We start from the raw sequence: 20,945 nt of genomic DNA, 5'->3' as shown, positions 1-20,945 counted from the left end.
GGAAACCACAAGTCATGCAAACAGTTTAATAATAAGAGGGGGAAAAATCAGAAAACAGAGCCTTTCACCCATCAATTCCGATGCACAGGGAATAACTAAGAAGGATCCCAGTGAGGACGGTTACTTACAACGGCTTAGCGTTGGCGTCAGAACCTGCACTGGCTCTGAAAGGTGTTTCGTCATTCAGACAGAAGATTCCTTTTCTCTTCGCACTGCTTTTCAGGTGAAGGAATCCTTCCTTGAATCCCACAACTGAAGGAAGCCGACATCTTAAACGGAGAAGGAGGGACTTCAAACCTGAGAAAAGCAGAGCTAAGTCTTATAGAAACGGAAGAGCTCTGTTTATCTACAATTACCGCCAGATGTGAACTAACACCTTCTCAGGTGAGAGCGATTGACAGGCGCTGGTGTGAAGGTTAAATAACAATCAAGTTACAAGGAAACAACCTCAAGGAGGTTGGAGTATTCAAGTAACTCTGCTCAGGCTCAGCTCAGAGTCATGGTTCCTTACCTCTCCCCGACGGCAGAGAGAGATGAGCAGTCCAAGAGAGAAGTACCTCCTGCTCCATGCTTTAGTTGTATTTCATTTGCTGTCGTTTGCAAGAATAGGATCTTCAACCCTCTTCAGAACTGTCACCTGGAAATAAATTTCTCCAGTTTATGAGATGGGCAACCCTTTTAGTCTTTCTCCTGTGAAAACATTACAGAAGAATTTCCTCAAAGAAAGTTCTCTCACTTGATGGTTAGAAAGTTATTTCCCTGGATGGGAGTGTCCCATCTATCTTTTATTTATCTTTTCTTCTTAAGGGGAAAGAGGAGAACTGAATCACGATTCCCATATGTAGGCCAACTTTTTAACGCAGTTGTCTAAGGAGGCTGTAAGAGGATGCTCTTGCACTACATTTTGTGATGTCTGCCCCTTGCCCAAAGTTCTGGAACTGTTTAGGAAGAAGGTGGGCTTGCCCTGGCCATTGTCTGGTCTCCAAGAAGCGCATCTGCCAAGTATCCTTTCAGAGATGCAAGAAGTAAAGGATTTTTGGTTGAGACAACTGTCGGAGGGCACCCAAGAGCTCCCAGAAACGGGGGAGGGGTGTGTGTGTATGAGGCGGGGCTAATAAAACCTAGTAAGATAACTAGGAAAGGAGCGCACTCCTCAAACCAGCCCGCAAGCCCCCTTGGGATAGATGTCTGGGAAGAGCAAGGCGCTATTTCCATATCTTTAGCCGCCAAGTCCTCCTCGCCCATTGTGGGGTTTCCTGGGGTTTGTGGCATCCACCGAGATTTCGGAGTTAAATCTGCATATCCCTCTAGGTCCCAATCTCTCCTCAGCGAAATGCAGCCAGAACAAGCTAACATTTAAATTCCTCCTCGCTTCCTCGCCCCCCTCCCCTGGCTGCGTCTTCCCAGACTTGGGAGGGGGAGAGGAATACAAAAAAAAAAAAAAAAAAACGAGGACGCTCTCCTTTCAGGAAATGGAATTCTAATGTACACGTTCCTATTTCTGAATCGGAGGTACTAAAAATACCCCCGCGACAGCCTGAGGAAGCTGTCGCTGTCCTCTGTGCAAACAAAATCGACAATTCTCCTTCCCCGCGCAATGGGTCTGCGAATTGCGCGGAGGGTGGGGATCCAACCTTTGGCTGTGCCCTGGACAGAGCTTCCACCCAGCAGCAGCCGAACGTCTTTTCGCCAGTCGCAATCGGGATATTGCTACTCCATCGACGAGGACTGAAGGCAGTTTGGGTTTTCTAAAAGCCTAGACTTCGAACTCTGACCCTACCTAGTCCTGTGACCCTAGGCATGTCCTTTAGCTTTTATCTCGGCCTCACTTTCTCTGTCCGTCCACAAGGTGGGAATAATCATCCCCAGCTTGCGGGCTGTGAACATTCGAAAGAATGTGCTTTGAGTGGCGTGGAGCAAGCGCTCGGGAAATGCGAGCTTCTTTGATTATGGGAGCCCCTGGCGCAAGCAGCACTGAGCGCCTACTGTATACCGGGCGTTGGGATAATTTTCACTCAAGTCACTTTCAGAGTTGCTTGGGGGTTTCCCTTTGCATTAACGGTCTTTCCCTCCAAACGGCCTCCACCTGCAGTGGAAATCCGCGTGGGATCGGCGCCCAGATGCCGCCGCCCTAACCCTAGCAATGGCGAGGCTGCGTGGAAGCGCACTCCCCGGCCCCGCGCTACATTTCCTCCGGGCGCTGGGGAACATTGTTCCAGAAAACGTGGGCTGAATCGCGGCGCGAATATTAGGGGTGGGGGAGCGGGAGGAGAAGGCCCGGCGCGCCGAGCCAGTAATCCGAGCTCTTGATTATCCAGATTCGGATCAAACGGGGCGGCGGCGGCGGCCGGCCCCCTCCTGGGAATGATTAGATGATTAATGTAATGCTGTTTGAAGGGTCTCTGTTTTCTCTCTTAATTTGGGTCATTACTTAGAAAGCAAGCGTGAGATCATTTCATCAGCGTGCTCGGCGGCGGAGATAGCTATTCAGGAAATGGGCTAACTGCGCGGTAATCAGGACGCCCGGGGCGGCGGCTGCGAGCTGCGGGAGCCCGGGTGCGCCCTCCCGCGGCAGGGCGCACGGCACCCGGAGGCCGGCCGCGGACCTCAGCGCGGGCCGAGGAGCCCCAGAGCTCCGGACGGGCTGGGACCCTTGGCCTCCAGCTCTCGCCGCCAGGAACCGTTGGGTGGAAGGGTGGCTCCTCTTAGGTCACCCAAAGAAGGGGATGTGCCCAGAAGCGCCCCGGCCGTTTACCCCGCTGCGGCGTGGCGAGGCTCTCTGCTCTAGCACCTGCACCCAAAACCGGCTCTCCGACACCCAGCCACTTTTAACCCCTTCCATGTAAAATATTCTCACCCAAGATAAGGCAACACCCAGAATTCCCTGGTCAGAACAGTTACCAAATAAAAACTTGGTACAACGTGGGGGCCGCTGTAGGCCTTTGCGCCCTGGTTCCTGGGGGCTCTGAACACATTAGCGCCGCAAGAGCACCGGTTTGGCCTCACCCTGGTCCCAGTGCCCCAGAGGAAGTCGCATTCGGGCCAGGAAACGCTATAAACGACTATTTGCTTTTCATTCTTTGGGATGGCTGAGCTGACTCGCGGCGGGGGTGGGGGGGGGGAGGAAGAAGAGACGCACTAATGATTGTTTATTGAGTTATATATGTATATATTCCGTGTTCATGTGTACAGGAGAATTTACATGGCTGTATAAAGATGGCTGGGGGCGCCGCGCTCTTCCGGGAGGTTCACGTGACAGGCTGGGGTTAAAACCCGCCGCCCGAGGAGAAGCCGAGGCCTGGAATTAAATACGTTTCGGCGCACTGGGTTTAAATAAGTTTCCCGAATATACAAAGGTGGGAGCCAGGCGTTTGCTGCCAGTCATCGAGGAAACGTTTAGCTTTCCAAAAATATGCTGGTTTCGATAAATAGATTTTAGCCTTTCTGCTATAGCTTTTTTTTTTTTCCTCCTTTCTTTTAATTTTAGAAATAAGTTTATACGTGTGATCTGTTTGGGGGTTGGATAGGGCTGGAAGGGAGGGCGAGGCAGTAGCTCTCAGCTCTGCACTGTCCGAGTCAGGTCCTTTGTGGAGGGCGCGGCGGGGCCCACGCTGTCGTGGAGTTTGCGCACGTGTTTCTTTAAGTCAAAGTTTCTGCAAAACCCTTTGCCGCAAGTGGCGCACGTGAAAGGCTTCTTGTCGTTGTGGGTGTGCATGTGGAAGGTCAGGTTGTAGACCTGGTGGAAGGCCTTGTTGCAGATGGTGCATTTGTACTGCTTCTCGCCGCTGTGGGTCAGCTTGTGGTTCTTGTAGTTCCCTACAGGAGACCAAAAACAAAAAAGGGGGGTGGGGGGGGAATGAAATGGGACGGGGAGGGGCCGGGTGTCCCGGGGTTGGCTCAGGTGCCCGCGCGAAAAGGCGACGCTTGGCTAGGCGGGCGCGACCTCTCCAAGTGAAGAAGTTGTCAAACTTCGTACGCGTCAAGCCCGGGGCTCTCCCTACAGGATGGAGGGCCGAGTCCCGCGTAGCCGCCCCGCGTCCCAGCCCCGCCGGGGCCTGAGGCCCGCGCGGCGTCCCTCCCGCTGTGCTCCGCCGGCCCGGAAACTTTTGCGCTGCCCAGAGAAGCATGGGGTCCTTCTCCCGGCCGCTGCCTCGCTCGAAGAAATTCGCATGAACCCGGGCTTCGTCCCTTATTATTATTTTTCCTCCTATTTTTAAAGTTACTCCCTCTGGTCCCCTAACTACCACTTGGAGATCCGAAAGTGCCTTGAAAAATCCAAGCGGAGTGCTGGAGACAGTAGCGGTTTCCCCCAGCCCAACTGTTCCCACGAGGTGGATTACGCCTTGATTTTTTTTTTTTTTTCCATTTCAAAAGAGAGTCCCGGCTACAAAGGGATGCTTTCTCTATAGGGCAATACCTTGTATTTCTCCTACTTCCTTTCCTTCTGTCCCTTCCTTCCTTCCCACCTCCCAAATTTGGAGTCTCCGCGTGCAACCAGCCTGAGTCCAGTGAGGTCTGCTAACCGGGCCTGGAGAGCTCCCACCCAAACCCTGCACAACCCGATTCCAAAGAAATCCTGCGCCAGAGCCTACGACTCTCGCGCTCCCTCTCTGCGGATCCTTCTTTGCCTTCCCGCTAGCGGTGACCTGCCGAGTCCTGAGGGGAGGTGAGGAGAGGGCCTTGGCCCGCACGTTACCTTTTTGGTGAAAGCCTTTGCCGCAAAATTCACAGACGAAGGGCTTGTAGCCCGCATGGATGCGAATGTGTGTGTTGAGCGTGGAGCTGCGGTTGAAGGCTTTGCCGCACTGGTTGCATTTGTGCGGCTTTTCCTGCGGAGAGGGGCGTGCGCACCGTAAGGGCCGAGGCCCGGCTGGGAGAAGCCACCTTGGGGGCACCTGGAAGGGGCACCTTGAAGGGACAGGGGCCCCTGGTGGGAGTTATTAGGGGATCCCTGGGTCATCCTCTCCCCAACGCCGTCGCTCAGTCTCCGCGTGTTGGGTACGGGTCGGGTCGGACCCGGGGGCCACGTACCTGGGTATGGATAATTTTGTGTCTGCAGAGCGTGCTGGCCTGGCGGAAGCCTTTGCCGCAGACTTTGCACACGAACGGTCTGGCTCCGGTGTGGACCGGCATGTGGCGGGTGAGGTTATAGTGAGCGTTAAATACCTACGGAAGCACACAAGGGGGCCTTGTGGCGTGTCTGTCCGAGACACCAGAGTCAGCCTGGGGAGGGCACAGCCTACCTCCCCCAACCAAAACCCCCCTTCGGAAACCAGCGCCCTTTTCATTTTGCAAAGAGCTTCCCAACCCACTGCTCGTGCCAGTCCTGTGTGGCCGCTGACAAAGGCATTCCCATTTTACAGAACAGGAAACTGAGGCCCAACTGTGCCCCCAGTTCGAGTAGATAGCTACTGGGGAGCTCTCATATTCGAGAAAGGGGGCCGTCCAGGCTGCCCCCAAGGAAGCAGCCGCCGCTGCTCACCCCTCCCGGCCCCCGCGGACCCCGGGCCTCACCTTGCCGCACACCTCGCAGGTGAAGTTTTTGGGCTTGCCGTCCGCCGAGCCCCCGGGCAGCTTGCTGTGGCCCTTGACACCGCCGCGTTCGGCGGTCAGGGCTGAGTTCTCCTTCAGCACCTGCTCCAGCGGCGCAGGCAAGCGCTCCTTATGGGTATAGGGGGCTGGATGGGGAAACTTGTCCGCGGCCAGGCCGGCCAACTTGGCATTCTCCAGCAGAAAGAGCTTGGGGTGCGCAGCCAGGGCAGCGGGGGCCTGTGCGTTGAGGAGGCCGGACGGGAAGAGGTGGCCGCCGAGGAGCTCAGACGGCGGGTACGCGGCAGAGTCCAGGTAGTTGAAGTAGTAGAGCGAGCCGCTGGCCGGGAGCCCCACCGCCTGGTTGATGACCTGCGGCTTGATGACCCTGCCCGCGGGTAGCGCAGACGGCGCCAGGCCCAGCTCGGCCTTGCAGCACACGCCACAGTTGGTTTTGCACAAGCCGCTGGCGCCGCACACCGGGGCCCCCCCGCCGCCGCCGCCGCCGCCGCCTCCTCCTCCTCCACCACCGCCGCCACCCGCCCGGAGGCTGCTTTTCCAGAGCTCAGAGTAACTGAGCAGCGTCTTGGACGGCACCTCGTAGCCTAGGGGCTGGAGGGGGATCATACAGGGCAGCGGCGAGCAGAGGTTGAGCAATTTCTTGCCCTGGCCGCCGTCCGCCTCCAGTGCCCCCGGCCGGGGCTCAAAGGGCGCACGGGGCTCCGACGTCTTAGCCATGATGCGCTCGATGGAGAAGGCCAGCGTCTTGGAAGTGGCCGGCGACGCTCCCGCGCGCGGGCAGGCCGGGGGCACCATGGTCTCCAGGGAAGCCGAGCTTGCCATGGCGCGCTGAGCCGAGCCGTAGCGGACTGGGCCAGGGCGCAGCCTCTCTCCTCTAAGTCTGTATTCCGGAAAAGGCAGGGAGGGAGACCGCAATTTGATAAGCACCTTGTCGGGTCCAGGTCACCCATTTGCATTCAAATGAACAGGGGCAGAACAAAGTGCACCCAAGGGTACCCAATTACCGCCCATTAACCCGGTCCGCAAAGGAACCCACCAGCCCCTGCCCCGGGACTGTGAAAGGGGGAGAAAGGGGGAGGGTTTACAGAGGAGAGAGAGAGAGGGAGAAAAAGAAAGAAAGAAAAGAGCCTCAAATTAACCCCCTTGAGCCGCTCCCTGGACCCTGGCCTCCGCCACGCGTGCTGGGAGCTGGATAGTGAAGGGGCAAAGTTAAAGAGGACCAGGAGAGCCACCTCGCATTTACCTCTTTCCCCCACCGCCAAGGAGATGCGTTCCGAGCCATGCAGCCTGTCTCCTCTGTCACATTTTGATGGCAAACATCTTCCCCTCCGCGTGAGATCACTGTCTTTTACATTCAGCTGACATCACATGAAGTCACTTGAAGTGGAATGACATGGGCGGCGGCGCGGCTCCTGTAGCGGCCCCTGTGTTCCACCGCGCCTGCCGGCCGCCGCCGCCACCGCCCCTCAAACTTTAAAAGGAGGCAACTGGCGCCCGCGCTCCCCTCGGGAAAGTGCAAGCGGTTCGCGAATCGGGAAGGAGGGAAGAGACGGGAGGGGGAGGGGGAGGAATCGTGATGGTTTTGCCGGTGGAAAAAAAAAAGGGGGGGGGGAGCCCAAACCCAGGCAGAGTTCCGTGAGTGATTCACAACTTCGGGGGCCTACAGGTTTGGGGGACGCGGAGAGGGCAGGAGGTCCCGATCGCGCCGCCCCAAAGGGCCCCTGGGTGTCCGTCTAGTAGCCGAAGTATCCCTTAGCCCTCTGCAGCCGAGCTGGGCATCGTGCTAATAAACTGCCATTTACCCACGGAGCCGGCGCCAGCCCCGAACACGCGCAAATGATAATTACCTCATTAGGATGTGGCGCATGGACGCGGGCGCCGCGTTTGGAGGGGGGAAGTTGTTAATGGGGAAATATTAATTTATGCAAAAACAACGAGCTCGCCTTGGCTGGCGTCGGAGGTCGGGGGAGAGCTCCCGCAGCCTAAGGACGACCCCATAGCGTCCGGAAGAGCAAGGCCGCGCGCTCAGATCCCGGGGGCTTCGGCGCCTGGGGGGTGCGCCTCCCCCTCTCCGGCCGGCTCTCTGCCTGCGGCTGGGGGAGACTGCACCGGGAGCTGGAGGATTGTTTGAGATCTTAATCGATCAGAATCGCTGATTTGTGATCGGGTTTTTGAGGCAAAGCCGGCTCCGCTGCTGGTTTCGGGCTGCGTGCGAGGAGGATTCGGAGGGCAGTTCTCCCCGCTGATGGGTACTTACTGTTTGTATAATTGAGAAGGTCCAATCTCCACCTGTTTAAGGAGCAGATTGAAACAGCAGAACCTCCCCTGGATCCTATTAAAACGTTTTTCCTCCTAAGGCCATTCAGTCGAACCAATTTTCCGAAGTGATTCATAGAGCTGAATTCTGCCAAGGCAGCTCTTTCACTTTTAGCCACTAAAGCACCGCGTGGAACCGGGTTTTGTGTTTTTCTAAAATAAAGAGAAGGATTATCAGAGGGGAGAGGGAGGAGGACTGAAGGGGGGCGGGCAGAGACTCAGTGTGGCCAGAGGTACACGCAGAGGGAAGAAAAGGCCCTTTTCTAGGCAGGCCCCAAGTAAGTTCGGAGGAATTCAGCGTTTTGTGCCTCGCGCACAAAAGCAGCGCGATCCGCGCTCGGTTTGGAGGGGCTGAATTCATCTGTTTGCAGACCATTCCACCTGCGTATCACAACAAACTGCTCAAAGACGCTCCAGCACTTTCAACAGGCCGGGTGCTCTTGGCGACAACAAAAGTGATCGAGGCTGAGGGTTCTTATGGGGAGGGGGGTAGCGGCTAGCAAGAGAGCTAGGCAGAGAATTAGGTCTAGGAAAGGGGGAGGGGGATGCAGCGGTTTAAAAAAAAAAAACTTTTGGAGGGTTTTGTTTGCGGGACAATTATATCTTGCCAGCCGGCTTTTGCAAGATCACGAGCTTTGTAGCCGCAACTACAGTTTCAAAGGATTACGGTGGGTATAATATGAGCAAACAGAGTTGAGAGTTTGATAGTGAATTCCATCTCCAAAGACGTACGATCTTGTGGAGCCCAAGAAAGTGCTGGGGGGAAGAAAAGCCTCTCCTTTTTCACTCAAGAACAGGTCTCGAGGGGCTGAGTACCCCATGCCAGGCCTCTCTGCTGCAAAATATCCCAGGAAAACCATCAGGAAAAAAGACAGGAAAGGTCTAATTTTAGATGCAAGCAAACCACTCCTTTTCCCCCTTCATAACTTCTCTCTTCTACCCACTCCCCCTCTGACGTGTAACTGCAGACAGGCTATTGATGTGGCAGGTAAAGGAAAGGAAAAGTGTACTTGGGAAGCTAAGAAAGGGAACAAAGAGAGAGGTCTCCGAGGAAAAGTGGCCTAGATGGCAACGGCCGTGGGTTAATTTTTCCACGTTGCCAATCTTGGAAAACTACCCCTAAATTCAGCAGTCTTGAATCTGTTCCCCAACACCTCCCCACCCCACCCAACTTTCAGATTTCAACGCAAGAAAGAGACTAGCTCCTCTGGAGAACATTTCCATACAGCCCATTTAATTTAGATGTTCAGAGAGGCAGAATGCAGACTCAGTATACCCCTATCCCTACGGTAATGTGAAAACAAGACAGATGAACCCCCACCCCCACCAGACAGGAAACAAACCAGCAACTCACCCCGACATTGAAACAGTATCAATACACCCGCAGGGGCTCAAAACCCGAATTTCTATCCCGACTTTCCTGTGGATCCCGTTCAGCCATCAGCACTGCACCCCAACCCCCTTTCCAAATTGGGTAATTGTTGATCTCGGCAGCAGCTCGAAAGATCTGCTGGTTTGAAAGCTCCATCAGGCTGAAAGGCTTCCAAAGGCTTCCCATGAACCTGCCTTGCCATCCCTAGCGCTTTTTGTAGCTGCATAAGCCACCTCTCTCTCCCCGGCGTCACAAAGGAGTGCTACCTCCACAGAAAGAAAACATTTGGGTAAAAACAAGTTGCCCCTAATGTGCCTCTCTTTCCAAATGTTGGGTGAATACACTGGCTTTTATGAAAGTATTTAATTAGCTTCCACAAACTTCTCCTTCCCTCGCCTGCAGATTATATTGAAGTGGAGGGTTGGAAACTATTTTACACCTTGCCACTCACATGTTAATTAATCTCTATCTAACCCTAATTGCAGTTTATTCAAGCACCGCTCAACAGCTCACCCACACAATAAACACTGATCCTACTTTTATACATATTACTTCACGTTAACACATTGAGTAATTAACTCCAGTACCAACTAATAGTGCAAACAAATATTTTCTGTAAACGAGATGATTTCAGGCAGAATAATAGAGGACTGGGGAAACGTGGCACTCGGAGGAGTGCTGAGATTTCGATTTGCTGCCCCCAACCCTCCAAATTCATTCTCAACCGCAGCATCTTTTATCCCCCAAGGCTGAAATGCTTTTAAAAGAGGAGGAGGGGACAGTATTAAGATTTGACAATTTTAGGGAGTTGTCGGAGGTGTTCTGCCAGAATATGGATAACTTTTTTCTACCTACCCATTCTCAGTGAGGGGGAAACATCCAAAGTAACTCCACATGAATGGCAATAGGAGGCTGCAAGGATATTTCAGGGATGTGGATCCACTTATGACAAAGTTTCCAAAACCTCACTCTCTAAAGAAGTCTTGTCCTTTCAAGCACTGGTTTTCTGATAGAAGTGAGCAAAGATTTAGAAATACATTGTGATAGATTAGAAATCCCAGGCTCTCTCCCAATCCAGACTATTATACAAGGGCCACTTTGGAGGTGACAGTGCCTTGGAGTTGCAGGCCCAAGCGAGGCACCTGACCTGGAGGCACGCGGCCGCGGCCCAAGCGAGGCCCATTAGGCCTTGCTGAGCACGCGCTCCGCCCCAGGGGCCGCACGACGAGGTTGGGCGCCGGCCATCCCGGGGCACCCAGGCCTGTGGCTGCCGGCCTTGCTGGACAGCACGGGCTGCAGCCCATAGCGCTAGGCCTACCAGCCCTGGACGCATTGTGGGGTCCTTCTCTGTCCTGCGGCCTCGGCTTCAGGCCCACCTCCTTCTGGGCGCCTCAGCCGAAAGCCAGACGCTTTCCTCTCGGCCCATCTGGCCCACGCTGGGGCCTCCACAGCTCGGCCGCGGTGGGGAAACACTGCCAGAGTTAAGCCTGACGCCCCTCGGCGGCCTGTGCTCTTCCCACGCTGCAGAGAGGGGTGCCAAAGCCTGGTGCTCTGCAGCTCCGCTGGGTCTGACCCGGACCGCGACCTCGGGGATCTGCGGCCGTGGGACGTCGCACCCGGGCCAAGCCGCTAGCACACCACTGATTGCGGATCCAGGCTCAACCAAGGACTGGAGCGCAGTGTTTTAATTGAAATCGCAGGTTTAAGCACAGCTGGCGGCTGTCTATTGATTTTGCAGAGGCTTCTCTTGTGGGAAGCATATTAAATATGACTGGCACGGCTAGAGTCCTCCTCCTCTGCCCCCTCCCTCGGGCCTTTTTATGGTCACTAACCCGAACACTGTAAGGATGACTTTTGTTTAAATTTTTTTTTCAACGCCAGAAATCGCCCTCACTTTAGAATGAATTACTTAGCAGACGCCTTCCCGGGGTGCAGACAACCACAGAGGAAAGTCCCTTTCTGGAGCAAAAGCTCATACGTTTGCACTACTTCTGGGATCGCAGAGGGGAAAGGCAAGCATTTCTACTCCAAAAAGGTGTTGCAATTCCAGCCCTGGTGGCTTGTATCTGTTGGTTCTAGATGACAAGAGGCACTGTTACTTTAAATACTATTATTATTTCCTCACCCGATTATATAGGTTGCAGTACATGATATAGCGTCCTGGGGCATCTCCCCAGGGACTTGAGTAGTTTGGGGGCAGACGGCTCGCTCGAGGCTGCTGAGTTTGGGGAGACACACTCTGGGCAGATCTGATATTCTTCCTCCCCGCTGCTCCTCAACTCGTTTGGAAACAAACAAAAAACCGAAACCAAACCAAACCAACGAACCCAAACCAAACAAAGTTTACGGTTTAAGAAGTCTCCCTCCTTCCTTCCCTCCCTCCTTTCTTCCCTTCCTTCCTTCCTTCTTTCTTTCTAAAGGGACATTTAGGATCTGATTTACATGGTGCTGCGCTTAACCGCTGAAAATAGATTAACTTCTGAAGAGAAATTCTTCTGCGATCCTCTTTTTTATTTCCCCCCCCCAGGAAGCATTTTATTGAAAACATTCGAACCGGCTTGCCAGTGGCGGGCTTGTCCAAGGCGCAGGGGCCTCCGCCTTCCGTGCGCGGTTAGCAGGATTAGTGCGGCCGGGAGACAAAGAGCCCCAGATACCCCGGCCAGGCGAGGCCGGGCGCGCCCGGAGAGCTCCCAGGTTCCGGGTCCCCGCGAGCAGCGCGCGAGCACAGTCTTGGGCCCGGGCCTCCAGGGACAGATGGGCCAGAGCCGTCTGCATCTGCCCGCGTCCTCGGGGATGCTGCGGCGCCCACAGCCAGGGTGGCGGAGCGCCGATCCCACTGCACCCGGCTGTTTCGCAGCGCCCCTCGCATTCGGGGACTGGTTTGCAAATCTCAGTGCACCCACAGACTGGTTTTCACCCTCGAATAGGAGAGGCGCCTATAAATCAGGGGCAGCCGGCTTTGCAGCCAAGGAGGGAGGGGGACGGTGGTGCAAACCTATCACGATTTCCAGAACCCTCCCAACCCCCTCCGCGATCACACCAGAGGACTTTCATCGCGTCTTTGCAAATCTGGGCAGTGAGCGCTCTCCTAGGCCAGAGGGAATCTCCCCAAAGAGCAGATCTGCAGTCCCTACGCGAGCAAGTTTTGTACGCTGTCCTCTCTGCTTTAGAGGCGTATATAACCACACCCGCGCAACTATATGCATATATATACATACTGTGTGTATATGTATACATATTCACTGCTATTGACAACCCTTCACCTAAAAATGCCGTTTAATGAGAACTCTGATCCAATACCTGCACGCAGCAAATTGCCAGCGGACGTGTCATTTCCCGAGGCGTAGTGGGGGGAGGTAGTCTTCTCGCAAATGCCTTTTCTTCTTGCCACGCGATTTTGATGTGCAACCCAAAGGAAACAATAGTTTACAAAGATCAATTATGATATATTTTACATACATTTCACACACCATGTACATATATATGTGAGCATAATATATATATGAAATATATATATGTCCTAAAAAGGTATTTTTGGTGAGTGACAGACCCTGCCGTGGTTCGGGTGCTGTCGAGTTCTAACTCCCTGGGAAGACGGCTTAGGATCGTCCGCGTTATTTAACTTGGCAGCTAGTTAAACTCCGCGGTGGAGCCTGCCCAGAGGTATTAGCGTTAAGTGCTAAGAGCTGGAGTTAAGCCGGCAATGAAAAGGAGGGACTGGAGGGGCCAAAAGGGTTAGAGGAACTGATTCCAGGTTCACCCAAACTTCTGGAAGTTTGCAGGCAGAGTAGGTCTGAGTTGGATGGCCTATTGGGTAAGAACCCAAAATGTTGTGATCGCTTTACAAGCGAGTCCCTCAGTTCTGTTTGGTTGGTTTGGTTTGGTTTGGCTTTGCTAGGAACGTCCCAGGTATGCGTGAGAACGGAAGAGTTCTTTCCTGCCCAGGCTTCTTAAGTTCTCACTAGTTCAGCCGAATCCCATCTTCTCCTCACCTAGGTGGATTTGCATCTTCTGCATGCTCACCCCTGGAGTTTGCAGTTTGGCTTAGATAAAGTAAAAAATGGGAACTGCAAAAATGCTGAGTAGAGCTCCACCAAGAGTGAATTGATCTCTTTCTCCTGCCATCCCTGTCTCCCTCCCACACACAGACCCTTCTTCTTTGGGGGTTTAGCTAGGGTGGCAATCAGTAGATGATTACTTATTACCAAGGGCCTCTTACGTGCCAGGCACAGTACTAGCTAAATACCCACTCTAGTCGGTTCTCAGTTCTGTCCTGTGAAGTCAGCATATACAATCAATGTGCCCATTATACAGATAACATGTCCAAGGTCACATAACTGGCAAGAGATTGTTGTTTTCAGCACCCATATCCTTAGGACCATGCCAAAAAAACACAACAAAACAAACAAACAAACAAAAAACCACCCAGCTAAACAATTAGCTTGAACTGGCTGGTGGAGTGTAAATTGGGACAGTTTGGAAAATTGCTTGGCAGAATAAATTAAAGTTGAATATTTGCATTCCTTATAACTCAGCCATTCCACTCCTAAGTATATACCCAACAGAAACATGTACTTAAGTTCACCAAAAGAGAGGCACTAGAATATTCATGGCAGCGCTATCTGTAATAGTCCTACATTAGAAATTTTCTGAATAACCACCAAGTGTGGAATCCATAAATAAATCAAGCGGTATGTTCACAAAATGAAATACTATACATCAATAAGAATCAACAAACCACTGCTACACTAAACAGCATCAATGAGTTTCACAAACATAATATTGACCAAAGCAGCCAGATACAAAAGACTACACACAGCATGATTTCATTTAAAGTTCAAAGTAGGCAGAATTTGGGCACACAGGGCTTCTGGGGTGCTGGTAAGGGTTTGTTTTCTGATCTGAGTTCTGGTTTGTGAATATTTTTTAAGCTGTGCACACTTATTATTTAAACATTTCCTATGTTTGTTATACTTCTATATATCTGTTAAATACACTTATTTGTTCACATTTTAATGTATCTCTTATAATATCTCTATATCTGTTAAATAAGTGAATAATCAGCCTACATTTGTCTGATATGCCCTCCTCCCCCAGTTTCCCAAAGAGATACTGCTCCTTACCTGCCTCTTGTGTAATGTACTTGAATTTCTCCCTCTGGACCAGACAACCACATCAATTAATTGGCCTCTCACACAGACTGAAAAACAAGCTGCATCCAGACTTCTAACACAATTGTCTTTGGAGCCTGGGCAGTGGATCCAGTTTCAGGGAACCTGCAATGGGCTCAAGAATGCTTAATCAGGGGAGCTCATCTGAAGCATTCTTCTCACCCAAGACCTCAGCACAGGGGTGGCAGCTTTGAACTTGGACCTGTACCCTCTGCTGCAGGTGAAACAGGTAGAGAACCTGTGGCCAGGAATTGCCTCAAACTTTCCAGAGACACAACCTGGCAGATTGTACTGGGAGATGGAGATCTGGCTGAAGGTGGGAGGATGGAGTATGGGATGTTTGTAGGAACTGGCATTAATAGAAAGCCTTGGCAAGTCCTTAGAGCTCAACTCACTGGGTCTTGGCCCTAGACAAGACCAGAGGAAAAAAGAATCTTGGCTCCCTGGCAAGTGACCCAGTTAGTAGAACTAGCAGTTCTGCTTTGGGAGAGGATGGGGAAGTTTATTTTAGCAGGAAAAAGCCTTGGGACACAGAAATCAAATACTTGACAATCCCTTTGTGCAAAGGCAAGGTGAATTCTGCCAGTGGCAATGGTTGCAAATCTCATCTCAGCACTTTAAGAAAGATATCAAGTAGAATTCCCTGTGCTATACAGTAGGTCCTTATTAGTTAACTATTTCATATATAGTAGTATATATATATCAATACCAATCTCCCAATTTATCCCTCCTCCCTACACCTTACCCCTGATAATTGTGTTTTCTGTCACTCTACTTGTTTTGTAAATAAGTTCATTTGTACCCCCTTTTTTTTAAGATTCCACATATAAGTGATATGATATTTGTCTTTGTCTGATTTACTTCACTCAGTATGACAATCTCTAGGGAACTCTACTCAATACTCTGTAATGGGAAAAGAATCTTAAAAAGTGGGTATATGTATAACTGATTCACTTTGCTGTACACCTGAAACTAACACAACATTGTAAATCAACTATACTCCAATAAAATTTAAAAAAAAAAATAAAAAATTAAAAAAAATGTTAAAAAGAAAGATATAAAGAACCTACAACTAAAGCAATTAAGGTGAGGGTGAGGATGTAAGAGCTGGTACTCTAATTTAGATAGACTAAAAAGATAAAAATTCCCTGGTTGTGAAAGAGTGAGACAAGATAAGACCCAAGGTGATGTGATCCACTCGTTAGTTAGCCATACACCTATCCTGAGACTTTCTGTACTGGGTACCTACCATCTGGACACCAGGGCTCTGGTGCCTACCAAGACAGACACAATCCCTGCCCTCATGCCACTTACATTCCTTCATTCAGCCAATAGGCGTGCATCAGGACTTTCTGTAAACCAGGCGAGGGGCCCAGACATGGAGAAAGGACAATGGCCATGGCTAGGGTGGTCCAAGATTCTCAAAGAGGGCAGAGTTCGAGGGGAAAAGTCAAAAACAAACAAAAAACACACCCAAAGAACTCCCTGACTGTGAAGTTAAAAAATTTAAAACTTCTCACTCCAACAGAGGCCACAGAATGAATTCAGAAATACCAGGTTTCTGGAGGCATTTCCATGATGGGTGGGTAGACTCCTCCTTCAGCAATGTATTGTCTGGTGCTTTTTTCTAGAGACAGAATTCTGGTCTGGATGGAGAATGGCATTTCTTAGGATATTAAGACACAACATGAAACTCCTTTCTGGGGTTTGGAGGGCTGAGTGTCTTGGAACCAGAGTAGGTTCTGGAATCAGAAGCCTGGCTCATCTGTGAGCTGTGGGTCTGCAGACAGTTGTTAAACACCTCTGCAAGCCCAGGTTGCCCACCTTGGGCAGGAGATGAACACTTACTTGATCACAGAGTGGTGAGGAGCAAATGAGAAAAGGCACAGAGAGCTCAGTAGCCATGACTGGCCAAAGGAAAGCCCTCAGTGAATATTTGCTTATTGCAGTAACTGTTGTTATTCATAACTGCGGTCCTTCAGTCTGATCGGTGGAAAGATGGGAGAAAAGAGCAACAAACTTTCTTATTCTGCTCTGTACTTGTTTTACTTCTTTTTGTAAATAAAGTGAGGTGGGGTTATTTTTTTCTGATTTAAGGTGTAAGCAGTGGAAAAATGTTGGGAAAATCAGAGAATTACAAAGAAGCGTATTAAAATTGTACATAATCCTATTACTCAGAAACCACAGACAATACTTTGGCATATATTCTTTCTCTGCATTTACATGGTTCACATCATATGATATATACTGTTTTATAATCTGCTTTTCCATTTAATATAGTATCAATATTTCCCTGTGTTTTAAATATGCAACTAAGACACAATTTTAATATCTCTGTAGTACTCCACTCTCTGACTTTAACCCGAGTTAAATAGTCCTTTGTCGTTGGATATTTAGGTTGTTCACAATTTTTGTTTTTTGTAATAGTTCCATCAGGAACATTCTCACACATTAATTTTGTGCATAGCTAATTCCTGTAGGACAAATTCCCAGAAGCAGAATTACTGTGGCAAAAGATATGCACATTTTTAAAGCTTTAGATACCAAGTGACAAATTGCCCTTCCAAGAGGGGATACAATGCCTCTTTCCCAGCACCTTCACTAACACTGGGCATTGTCATTTAAAAAAATTCCTACCAATTTGATAAATCCCCAAATGGTATCTCATTGCTATTTCTGCCTATATGTTCTTGCCCAGGGCAGACTCAGGTGCCAAATTATGGAGAATTTGGAATGCAGGAATGCTGGTACAGACTGGGGTGACAGAAGAGAAGAAGAAATATGCGAAAGGATGTCCCAGAGAAAGAACCATCCAGAGAAATGGGGGGGGGGGACAGTGTCACATATTTGCGGGCATCCAAATGGTTCCAGTTTGCTTTAGGTTTTGAGGATTTCCTGAGAAGCCTCCTCACGCCCTTGCTCTTCAGAAGCCACCAGTCAAAGAGTGAGCTGCTGCTCCTCTACATCTTCTAGACCTCTGTCCCTTCCCAGGCCAGCTCACCCCTAGGTCCTGCATTTGGGTGCTGACCTGTAGTTGAAGGTCCAGCCCCAAGGAGCCTTGGGCTAATGACGCTAATGTGGTCTGCCTCCCTCCCAAAGGCAGCTGGACCAGTTCACATCTCTCACCTTGCACAGAAAGAGAATCAGAATCTCCAGGGAAAGGAAGTACTAGAAATGAGAAGAGCAGTCCTGCCCATGCCACACAAATAAGAGAGAGGGTGCAAGGAGGATTATTTACTCCCAAGAGCTAGATTTTCATGCTGAACTTGAGCTTCCCTGTAGCCAGAGAACTGCATGTTTTTCATTACCTCTCTGATTTCTACTGAATCTTTCCTAGTGATTAAAAAATAACCAAATCTTAATATGAGAAGTTTTCAACATACACGCAAAAAGTACAGAATAATATAAGGAACCCATATACTTGGCCTCAATAAGACCAATCCATGGCCAGCCCTGATTCAGGTACATCCCCATACTCACCCCCTCATATTATTCTTTTTTTTTTTTTTTTTGGGGGGGGTACACCAGGTTCAATCATCTGTTTTTATACACATATCCCCGCCCTCATATTATTCTAAAGCAAGTCCCAGACATACTACTTTTGTCCTCCATAAATAACTTCACTACCATCACCTAAAATATTAACAATAATTTCTTTTATCATCAAATACCCAGCATTCCAATTTCCAATTTTTTAATAAATGTCAGAATTTTAAGTAATCCTTGGCTTAAATTATGATTCAAATAGGTCTGTACATTATAATTCGTTGTTATGCCTTTTCAGTCTCTTTCAATTTACAGATTTCTCTCCATCTCTCTCTTCCTTTCCCTCATAATTTATTTCTTGAAAAAAAATCAGGTGTTTTTTGTTGTTGTTGTTTGTTGTTGTTTTCTGTTCAGTTTTCATTCATAGTCTGCATTTTGCTGACAGCATCCCTATGGTTTTGGCAATTTTGAAAACTCATGTCTTAAGATGCTGTCCTTCTTACTGCCACTCCTTCTTGAACATTCCTTTGAGCGCAAATCTATGCTAAGTCCCATGGTCTGTGTACCCCTGGAGGGCAGGGGCATCTCTCATTCAGTTTTGGCCACTGCTGTCACTCATACTCACCACCTGGACAGCAAGCACACCTGGTTTGTTGATGAATCGAAAGCCTAAAAGAATTATGTTCTTTTCATTACATTTCTGCCATGTACACCCTTGAACTCAGCTTGCAGCCTTGCATTTTGTACCACATGTATTTTTTTCCCACGAGTAGTTAGTGCCTAAGGACAGGACAGACCTCATGCTGGTTTTTAAAAACACAGACCTCTTCTCCACGGTCCGCACAGATCAAGGATGCTCCGCACAGATCAAGATACTGAGTTACTGGCCATAGTTCAAAGGCTGACTGACTTTTCATCCTCTGTGGTTTGGGAATGTATACTGGTGCTTTTATTCTCCTGACTAATATTTAAAAAGCTACCTAGTTGTTAATTGAAGAGAAGGAAGCCTTCCCTGACTTTTCCTTGGATATTGAGAAGATATTTATTTTAATTTCAGAATAAAGATTTACTTTAGAGCTCCTGCTCTGTCCCACCCACACCTCCATAGGTCCCCTGGGGGTGGAAGTGGAGGTGGTACAAAGTTCTGTACAGGAGAAACTTAACATTCTATAAATAAGGGCTTGCTTGCGGAGTGAAAGGAGAGCCGTAGCAAGGAAGTCTCTATCCCTCTCGTTAAACTGGAGCACATGCTTATTTAGCATAATCAAGTATAGGAAGAATTCTCCTTTGATTTGTTTGCAGATTAGATTAAGTTTTCACGTAGGGCACGTAAAGCAGTAAATAAATATTGATCACTCAGGAGGTTATTAGTAGATCAGAGTGTTGTGTTTCCAGACTGAATGGAATTTTGGATGAAATCAAAATCATTGCTAACACTTACTGAGTTCAAGCAACGTAATACAGTGTGCAATGAAAATCAAGTCTCCCTTCCACCTAAATCTCTGTCTGATCTCTTGCCCCAGTGGCAACCACTTACTGTGGTTTCTTACTGTGCACCGGGTCCTGTGAGCTTAGTGATTATGACCAGTTACTGTTCCTATTGCATAAACAGTGTGACTCTATAAAGCAAGTGGACTGCGTATCCTCATCTTCAGACGAAGTAAATGAGACAGCGGGTATCGGTGATTAGCCTAAGGTGAGTGGCAGAGCTGAACTCAGAGCTAGCCAACATGGGATCTCACACCCGCTGTTCTTAACCATTAGCTCATCCTATCTAGAAACACAAAAACATGACCTACTGATGTCCTCAGTCACCTGTAGGCTATCATTTGTCAAATTGTTTCGGCCAGTTTGATGGTTTGGCTTTCTTTCAAGGAATTAAAACTCTACAGCTTATAAGGTTTGTATAAAAAAGAAAAAAGACACTGTCCCCATTTTATAGGTAAGGAAATTAGGAAGAGAGACAATGGATAAAGCAAGGAGTGGGATGGGGAGGCAAAAGATGAAGAGCTTTGGCAGAAATTTTCAACTTTTCTGTGTGTGAGTGTGTGTGTGTGTGTGTCTGAGAGAGAGAGAGAGAGAGAGTGTGTAGAGTACATAAACCATAGACCCCTCTGCCAGTCTGGTAAGACTATGGATGCCTTCTCAGTATAATGCTTTAAAATGCATAAAATAGGTACAATTCCAAAGGAGACCAACGGTATTGATATACAGTTGTCAAAATTTTCAAAAAATAAATGTGTGGCACAGTGATATATATGCTTCCTTTCAATGCATTAAATAAGATCTGGTGGCAGGTGTAATCCTAAGGAAATTTAGAAGTACTGATGAGTGTAAATGATATTTTGAGATACTGCAACAACTGTAATGTGATATGAAAACATCTGTGATTTCTCTTGGTGACAAAGTCACAGACAATGCAAGTGCCACTGTGGTTTGCTGCCTCTTTTTTTTTTTTTCTTTTTTCTCTCTTGTTGAAGTTCATGGACCTCCTGAATTCTAGCCAAACACTTCAGGTTCAGACTCTCTCCCCTGTAAGAGGACATGAGTAAAGCTTAGAGGGTAATATTTAACCTTCCATCCTGCACCTGCTACTAGTACTATACTTCAACTCCACACTTTTCTTGTCCGGATGATGCTCTGTTGAGACACTGTAAACAGTAGATTTATTTAAACCACACTCCTTGAAAACACTTTTAATTTGAAAAAATAATAAATGCACATGGTTAAAAGAATCAAACATAAAACAGCATGCATTGAAAAATACATCCCCCTCCCCAGAATCCCTCCTATATCACTCAGTGCTCTTGGTTGCCAGCAACAGAAGCTGACAGCAGAAAAGCAGTTTATAGAATAACTCATAGAATCCACTGAAGGCTGGGGAAACAGGCTCAGTCAGGAGCCAAGCGACAAGTGAGGTGAGGCACAGCCAAAAGAGCCCCCAGGGACAGCTCTGCTTGGACTGCTGCTGTTGCTGGGCAACTGCCCTGTCCCTGGATGCCCTTGGTCTAACCTGCAGCTGCAGTGAAGGTGCTCTAATGCTGCTGTGT

At 49.3% G+C, this 20,945-nt stretch overlaps 1 protein-coding gene across 1 annotated transcript; it reads right to left on the bottom strand.

The window, feature by feature from the left end:
* Positions 1 to 3,152: 3,152 nt before the first annotated feature.
* On the bottom strand, positions 3,153 to 7,834 carry FEZF2 (FEZ family zinc finger 2). The gene is made up of 6 exons (XM_057706493.1): positions 7,808 to 7,834; positions 6,794 to 6,927; positions 5,515 to 6,430; positions 5,032 to 5,166; positions 4,697 to 4,829; positions 3,153 to 3,816 (listed from the first exon to the last, which is right to left on the bottom strand). The coding sequence occupies exons 3-6, from the start codon at positions 6,370 to 6,372 to the stop codon at positions 3,557 to 3,559; spliced, it is 1,386 nt and encodes a 461-aa protein (XP_057562476.1). The 5' UTR covers positions 6,373 to 6,430; positions 6,794 to 6,927; positions 7,808 to 7,834; the 3' UTR covers positions 3,153 to 3,556.
* Between the last annotated feature and the right edge of the window lie 13,111 nt (positions 7,835 to 20,945).

The sequence above is a fragment of the Hippopotamus amphibius genome, chromosome 13 (assembly GCF_030028045.1).
Source record: "Hippopotamus amphibius kiboko isolate mHipAmp2 chromosome 13, mHipAmp2.hap2, whole genome shotgun sequence".
NCBI lineage: Eukaryota > Metazoa > Chordata > Mammalia > Artiodactyla > Hippopotamidae > Hippopotamus > Hippopotamus amphibius.
The sequence above is the reverse complement of the archived record's forward strand: the minus strand, read 5'-3'. Positions and strand labels throughout refer to the sequence as shown.

Excerpts from the sequence above, each read along its gene's own strand:
- FEZF2 (XM_057706493.1), bottom strand. The coding sequence starts at position 6,372 with ATGGCAAGCTCGGCTTCCCTGGAGACCATGGTGCCCCCGGCCTGCCCG. Across the intron at positions 5,167-5,514 it reads CCTGCGAGGTGTGCGGCAAG|GTATTTAACGCTCACTATAA; the intron begins GTGAGGCCCGGG and ends GTGCTTCCGTAG. Across the intron at positions 3,817-4,696 it reads CAAAGGCTTTCACCAAAAAG|GGAACTACAAGAACCACAAG; the intron begins GTAACGTGCGGG and ends GGTCTCCTGTAG.